The sequence below is a fragment of the Orycteropus afer genome, unplaced genomic scaffold (genome assembly GCF_000298275.1).
Source record: "Orycteropus afer afer isolate SDZICR_OR568_19922 unplaced genomic scaffold, OryAfe1.0 scaffold00008, whole genome shotgun sequence".
NCBI classification, from domain to species: Eukaryota; Metazoa; Chordata; class Mammalia; order Tubulidentata; family Orycteropodidae; genus Orycteropus; species Orycteropus afer.
The window spans coordinates 16,898,393-16,907,007 of NW_006921595.1; the positions used below are offsets into that span (position 1 = coordinate 16,898,393).

Genomic DNA, 8,615 nt, shown 5'->3' on the forward strand with positions numbered 1-8,615 from the left:
ATTTAATAAAACTTAAATTTTCATATGTTCCAAATCCTTCCAAGGAGTGGCTGGTGGGTTTGAACCGCCAGCCGTCTGGTTAGCAGGCAAGTGTCTTAGCCACTATGCTACCAGAGCTCCCAAGTAGCATGTAGTAGAATATTTTTGTGTAGTATGACCCACTTCCTTTAAAAAAAACAGCAACAACAAAAAAACTACCTTTGATTACTCTAAATTTGCATAACAATTGGCTGGTTTGTGTGGGAATTTTTACTTCAAATGGAGTCCCTGGGTGGTGCAAGTGGGTAGCTGCTCATAGAAAGATTGGAAGTTTGAGACCACCCAGAGGCCCCTGGGAAGAAAGGTCTTGTGACCCACTCCTGAAGAATCATCCATTGAAAGCCCTGTGGAGCACAGTTCTACTCTGACCCACAGGGAGATCATCATGAGTCCAAATCAACTCCACAGCAAACGTAGGGATGATTAGGAAATGTCTTAAGTGGATTGCAGAAAGTAAGTTTGAAGTTTAATGAAGAAGCTTAATGAAAATGCTTAACTTGAAGAAGTGAACATTATCAGGATGGCCTGCTCTATCTATATGAAACAGCTGCACATTCCTCTCACATTAATTTCTGACTCCTCACTCTGCTTTGTTTTCTTCTTTTTATCATTAATATATTACATACACAAGTACATATATAGATATGCACACATATATGCATCTATACATATATTTGTTTTCCTCAATTATAATGTGTCATGAGAGCAGGGATTTTGTTTGCTCTCTGCTGTATCCTCATTGTTTAGAACTAAGCCTTTGATTCCTTAGCATCAAACTACTACCCGAAGAAAATGTATCAGTATATACCTTTAGCCTAGCACTCACTGGAAATCCCACACTCTAAATGACCATTACTGATGGACAGGGCTAATCACAAAAATATTTAACAACCTAAGGAATGCATACCTGAATAAAAATGTGTGGAGTAAAAGTAATATGATTATATGAAACAATAGGGGGCATTAAGTTATAGAGCAGTTCCAAGTAGCTAGGACTGCAATGAGTCCTATTTTGGTCAATGATCTGACTTACGTACCATGACTTTGTCCCATTGAGTATCCGTTGAGTATTTCTAACTAAACTGACTGGTTACCAGCTAATTCATAGGTCAGTCTCTTCCTCCTTCTCTCTCTCATAACCACAAGTCATATACTTCTATACTCACTCAAACTCACTGCTGTCGAGAAGCACAATGGAAATACTGTCAGAGTCAGAGTTCCATTCAAATTACTCCTGTAAGATCACATGCTTCTTTCCCCTTTTCAGTATGATATGAAAATATCCATAGTGAGGTACATTTATGATGAGCTGAAACTGGGGGCTTCAACACAAGGTAAGCTATAACTATACTCTTTGTTCTGGCTACCTGGTACCACTCTGACAAGAAGATACCACAAATGGGATGGCTTGAACAAACAGGAGTTTGTTCTCTTACAGTTCAGGGAGGCTAGAAGTCTGAGTTCAAAGTTCCAGGCTCTAGGGGCTGGGTGAAAGCCTTTCAACCTTGGGTTCCAGCTCTGCCTCGTCCTCTCAGCCCACTGGAGCTACAGGCATTTCTTCACTCAGACAGCTGCTGGCTGAGGCAGCCAAACCCAAGGTTGACAAGTAAAAAGGCATAGTACCAATGTTACCAAACCACATGGCAGGCCATTCATTTATGTTCCAAGGTCAGCAGAGCATGGCAGGCTGCTGAACAACATGGCAGGCTGATGAACAATGACATGGCTACATGCAGGGTCCAAGCATGCCATAAACTAAAGACCATTTCCAAGGCTTCTGCTTATATACAGGAAGCAGACCACATTTCCAAAAGCAGCTACTCACCTGCTCACAGTAGATTCCACCATGGAGTTGATTACCAGTCTCATCATGGGGAATATTATATCCAGCTGCCCAGCCACTCAACCAGGCCCAGCCAAGTTGACACACAAACTGAACTACCACACTCCTAAATCATAAATCTGTATCCTTCCCTCTGTAGGAACATCTGTGCTCCATAGGGTTTTCAATGTTTGAGTTTTCAGAAGTAGATCACCAGGCCTTTCTTCTGAGTCACTTCTTGGTAGATTAGAACAGCCAACCTTTTGATTAGTTGCTAAGTGCAAATTTCTTGTGTCACCCAAAGACCAACCATAAGATTATAGCCAATGAAAACCGTATGGAGTGCAGTTCTACTCTGACACATATGGGATCACCATTAGTTAGAATGACTTTAACAGCAATGGGTTTGGTTTGGTCAATAAACAAACAAACAAACAACAACAACAACAACAAACCCATTGCTGTTGAGTTGATCCTGACCCATAGCGACCCCTCCTCGGGTTTCCAAGGCAGTATTACCACGGAAGTGGATTACCTAACCTTCCTTCTGAGGAGTGGCTGGTGGGTTTGAACTGCCAGCCTTCTGGTTAGCCATCAAATGCCTTAGACACTATGCCATAAGACCCAAGACTGCATCAATTCACCTGAGGAATGAATAAGTATTATGAAGAGAAACTCCAAGGATTGACTCTTGGGCCACTTCTACATTTGGATGAGGAAGAATCAGCATGAGATATGGAGATGGAACTTAAACCAAGAGAGCATGGATGGTGTCCAGGAAGCTAAGAGAAGTGTTTGAAATGGGGGTGTGGTCCACGGTGTCCATTTGGTCACAGATGATAGGACAGGGAAGGTGAAGATTAAGAACTCACTATCACTTTTGGTAATAGGAAAGTCACCATATTCTCAATAAGGTCCGTGCAACTGCAGAGGTGATTAAGGCTCACTAACAGGAGCTCTGGTGGCATAGTGACTAAGGCATTTGTCTGCTCACCAGAAGGCTGGTGGTTCAAACCCACCAGCCACTCCTTGGACGGAAGATTGGGCAATCTTCTTCCATAGTGATATTGCCTTGGAAACCCAAGAAGGGGTCGCTATGCATCGGAGCTGACTTGACGGCAGTGAGTTTGGTTTTTTTTTTTTCTTTTTTTTTTAAACAGGACCACAGGACCTCTGGTGACACAGTGTCTAAAGCATTTGACTGCTAATCAGAAGGTTGGTGGTTCAAACCCAGCAGCCACTCCATGGAAGGAAGATGGAACAATCTACTTCCGTAAGATGTACTGCCTTGGAAACCGAACAGGGGGGTCACGATGAGTCAGAATTGACTTGATGGCAGTGGGCTTGGTTTTTGGTTTGGTTATGAGTTCAAAAGGAGCTCTAGTGGTGTCGTGGTTAAGGCACTTCGCTGCTAACCCAAAGGTCAGCAGTTCAAACCCACCAGCTGCTCTGCAGAAGAAAGATGAGGCAGTCTGTCTGCTTCTATAAATATTTACAACCTTAGAAACCCAATGGGGGTGGTTATGAGTTGGAAGTGACTCAACGGCAGTGAGTTTGGTTTGATTTGGTTATGAGTTCAAAGAGAAGAGAAGAATTGGAGACAGCAAGTATGAACAAGTCATTTAAGGACCTTACTGTTAAGGAGAGTGAGAAATAGATAATGGAAGATATTATACCATGTATGGATATTTAGATGCAAATGCTCCAGGAGAGGAGAGAAAAATGGATGGAGAAATCTTGTTTTAAAGGAGCAATCCTTAAAACTGAACTTCAAACAAGTTGTATCTAGTGGTTCCATAGGAATGAAGTAATTAATGTTTGCCTGCGGAACTGTAGATTTTTTCATATTATTTTTCCTTCTTAATATATATGCATACCAAAAAGCTGTTACATGTGCATACTTTTAAGAAAAAATATTTGTAATGGAGCCATAACAGAACTATTGCAAAGTAAAGAGCTGAAGTTGTGTATCTGTCATTCCTTGCCTCTCTCTCTTTTGCAATTCCTCCATTTAAACGTATGAGCATTTGTGTGGCCCTAAATTTCTACTTCACCACCCATATGTCAGTTTGTTGTACTGTGGTGGCTTGTGAGTTGCTTCGATCCTGGAAGCAATGCCACTGGTGTTTCAGATACTATCAGGGTCTGCATGGTGGACAGATTCCAATAGAGCTTCCAGACTAAGACAGATTAGAAAGGCCTGCAATCTGCTTCCAACAATTGTTGTTGTTGTTCCAACACTTAGCCAGTGAAAATCTTATAGCTCACAAAAGAGCTTTGATTGGCTTGCTTGCTTTGGACACATCATTAGGTAGATCAATCACTGGAGGAGAACATCATGTTTGATGAAGTGGAGGACCAAAGAGGGAGAGGGAGATCCTTAGTGAGATGGATTGGTACAATAGCTGCAACAATGTGCCCCGGCCATGTTGACAATTGTAAAGATGATGTGGGACTGGGGCAATATTTTGTTCTGTTGTATATAACGTGACCATCATGAGTCGGAGTCAACCCAACAACAGCTAACAACAACATTTCTAGCGAAAACGATCAAATAGAAATATTCCTGCTGTGGAATTAATAACAACAAGTTTCTCCTCCAATGGTATTTCTATTTACATTAATATTTTCAGATAAAATATTTGAATGATTTACTTGAAAACAATCCAGTTTTGGGAAGGAGAGGAACTAGGTGGGGCCAGAAATAAAAGAAGTTGGCCATTAGCTGATAGCTGATAAAGATGGGTGATGGGTAGATGGCTGCTCCTTATACCATACTCTCTGCTTCTGTATATGTATGAAAACGTCCACAGTACAAAGTTAAACAAACAAACAACAGAAAGCATAGTGTCAATACTGCATTTAACCCAAAGAAATCCAATAAATGGTGAAATTTCAAGTAATGTAACAGGTGAAGGAACTATTCAAGGCACAGACATCTCTCTGGCATTTTCCAAATCGTGTCAGCTATGTACTTGGGTTTCATATACAGTGCACAGATAGATAGCTTTTTAACTGATCAGCAAGTGTCTCAGTTGCTTTCAGGTAGAATTCATTAGGATGTCTACTCAAGCAAATAGTCTGTAAGACCGAATTTTAATTTAATTTTTTTAAAATGATGTCTTGATTCTCTTAAACAAACTCTCACTTTAGGTAAGCATGAAGAATTGTGAACAGGGCCAATAAATCCTATTTCAAATATTAAACCCAAAGTTAGGTTGTTCTTGTGCATTCTGTGCTATGAAACATGTTTTGAGATAAAGGACCGCTACAGCCACAGAACGATGCTAATCCACTTGCTTGTTATTTAAAAGAATAAATAATTATGCACACAAGGAGAAACTTCATTGTGATAATAATTACTACTTTTATAAAAAAAATGGTCATCTCTGAAATGTGTCATTCTTATATTTCTATATAACAACTTAAGTAATGAAAGTTTTTAACATTTCAAAATAAATGACAGAGGAAACAACAGATTGCTGCATTAACTCTTCAAATGTTAACCAGCTAGGTATTCTTCAGTGTTGTCCAGTTACTCATTAACCATTTGATAGTGCTATTGTTTCTGTCATTGTCAGTAATTTCCACTAGGGAAAGTTGACAAGCAAACTCCTGTAATTTTTCTTATACCCCACAAAGTTATTTTATTAATACTAACCCCCTGTTCACTACGTATTTGTTATTAAAAGTCTATTATGCATTTGGGGCCTATAAATCCTACTTCAAAATGTAAATTAAAGTCTGTTGTTTTTATGTACTTTAGGGTTCCTTTAGTATGGCTTTATTGCCCTCAACATTTTCTTGGTGTAAACTACTGAGCAAGGGAACAAGATTTCCTTTGTAACTGATACCTAAATTTCTATTCTACTTTAAGCATCTAATTTGCACTGTGCAGACATATAATTTGAGACTTGTAGCTATATCACAAAAGTACAAAAGTTTACAATGATCTTTAATTTTCTGAGTTGTATTGGCTGTAATTTAAATTTTTTGCATGTTTTTAACTGCAGTGGAAACCAGAATACATCAGAAATCTTTGCATATTGACAGAGGCTTGGAAAAGGATGCCTTGTTCTGATTTCAGATAAGTATTCCATTCTCAGGACTGCAGGTGCAAGGGGGCCCATTCATAATATTTGCTTCAAATCAGTTACATTCACTTGATGGGAACATAATGCTATTTCATGAGCGACTGATTAATATTTACAAAGCACAACGAATGCTTAAAAAACCTTATTACTATTATTAGAAAATTCTAGAGGTACCCTTTTTTTCTTTTTTAAATTTTTTTTTCCCTTTGCTTACCTACTGGGGACAAAATATATCCTATTGACACATCTTCATCATTTTATTATTATGTCTGTATGTGTTTACTAAATCTAGAAAAACATTCTGTCATTAATTTATAAAACTGGATGGAATTTTGCTCTGTGGAAAAATGTGCTGCATGTTCCATTAAGAGATAATTGATAGTGAATGTTACTTTTTCCTTTGCTCTATGTTCACTTATTTTGAAATCAACATATAAGCCAAAAATAACCACAACATAATTACCCTGGTTTCACATAACTAGGTAAATCTCCCTGAAACAAATATAAGACAATTACACATGCAACAATTAAGCAAAGCTAGCTTACTATTTCCATTATAAGTATTTTTATAAGGTTATGACTTGACTGTTGTATAATTAGCTTCAAGTTGGAACTTGGCATACCACTTCAAAGCGTAGGAGTAAATTTTAGTCTACAAAACAAGTACAGTTATTAGTTAAACTCTCCTAGAACCAGAGAGGTCAGAGAAAGCCTCTAATAAAATTTAAGGGCTCAGTGACCACCAAACACAGATAAGGTAAATTGGGGAAAAAAAAAAAAGTATAGCAATAATCATGGCATTGCCATAAACAAATGTTTGACCTATGTTCAAACAATTAAGAACTCACCCTAAATTGATCATTACTCTTACTTTTTGTATTTTCTACTGCTGCTGACAAATTCCTGCTATTAAATTTGCATGTAATTCCAAATTCCCTAAACACTTTTTCATACACTGCTAGACTTGAGCTTCCTTTTGTGATTTAGGGAGAACAAGGATTATTATCACTATTTTACAGATGAGGACAATAAACAAAAACAAAAGTTTATAGAGAGGTAAACTCTCCAAACTCAAGGTTACTCTTACAGAAGTGGCTTGTCTGGACTGAAGGTCAGTCCTGGTCCAGGCTTTTCTCTGCCTCTCAGTCTCAGAGATTGACACCTGAGGAGTCAATCAGGAAAGTTTTAAAAATCTGGAAAGATGATAATTTAAAGCAAGAATACACCTCGTGTGTTTAATTCATTCAAGCAAAGCACTATGATAGAAGAAACTTTCATGATGCAGCCTATGCTTTCATGGACTAAAAAATGGAAGACTCATTTCCATTCCAATCACTTTATCCACAACCTCGAGTCAAATGCAAGTTAGTGGTTAGTGGACCCAAATGCAAGAAAGATGAGGAACATACTTTGTACAGACAATGACCTCAAGGATGGAATGGAATCCCTACATTGGCTTATCTAAATAAGACCCTCTCCTCCTCCCTTCCAAACTCCCGTGTTAGGGAGCATCCAGTGTTTCCTTGTATAATTAGTTATTGCTGTCACTCTGGAGCGGAAATGCTTGACACCTGGCCTCCCTGGGGCAGCCTGCGAAGGAAAAGGCTGCCATACACCCGCTCTTCTGATGCTGTCTGGGACACCGGCAATGACACCGGCCACTTCTCCTGGACAGGATGCTCTGGCCAGGCAACCACTCGTGACAGCCCAAGACCTTTGGGAAGAGAAGGAAAAACATAACTTACCAGTTTGGCCCAATCCAAGAACAAATGAAAACACCCAGGCCGCCCGGAGAGCCTGGGCAGGACCTCGCCGGCAGTTTTGCAGGCAGACAAATGCGGCGGTAAAAAAAGCCAGGGCCCAGCGGCACATAATGCACAGTCGCTCGCACCGCGCCCGCCGCCTCTCTGCTTTCGGGGCGCGTGCTTGCGCCTCCTGGGCGCACCTCGGGGCCCACGGGCCGAGTCTCACTAGGACGATTCCCGCAGGCCCGGCAGGCGGACCCCGCGGCTCGGAGCTACCGGTGCAGGTACGCTGGCCTGGGCACCGATCGGCATCTCAGGGCCCCCGCGGCCCTCCCAGTTCGGACCGCGGGTCCCGCCGTCTCAGCCAGCAGCACCTCCTCGGACGGCCGAAGCCCCGCGGAGGCGACGCGAGCTAGGGCTCTGCAGCCCGCTCTGGGACAAAGAAAAGAGCTTTTGTTTCTTTCCAGCCGATGGGGCTTCTGCTGCATAAATCAGCTCAGCAAAGAGTCAAACACAATCAAACTCAAACAAAGCCCGAAGCAGGGGGGAAAAACCACCCTAGTGTACATTCACCGGGTGATGCTGCTTCTGTGGGAGGGGACGCCCGCGAGGCCGAAGAGGAAAAATGTCGATGGCGCATCAATCAGCGTGAGCTTCTTCCACAGGTGGGCAGGGAGGCCAACTCCACTAAGTTGCAGCTTTGAAGCCTCGTCAGCGGAGCCGCGGGCAAGGACGAGGCGGCAGCGTCCTGGCTGGCGAAGGAGGAAGCTTTGGGTGCCAGCAGCCGGGGAGGCGGCTCCGGGAGCGCCTTAGAAGCGCCCACCGGCGCCGGCGGGCACAGCGCGGTACATCTTCGCTCCCCGCTCGGCTGGGAGTGGAGGGGACTGCTATGAGCGCGGGAGGGGAGGTTTGGCG

General features: G+C 41.8%; 1 protein-coding gene across 1 annotated transcript in view; it reads right to left on the minus strand.

Moving 5' to 3' along the window:
* The window catches only part of ITGB8 (integrin subunit beta 8), a 97,243-nt gene extending 89,416 nt beyond the window's left edge, over positions 1–7,827 (minus strand). Inside the window, exon 1 of the mRNA XM_007946003.2 lies at positions 7,701–7,827. Within this exon, the coding sequence (XP_007944194.1) occupies positions 7,701–7,827 (127 nt within the window). The remainder of the gene's footprint in view (positions 1–7,700) is intronic.
* Positions 7,828–8,615: the final 788 nt, after the last annotated feature.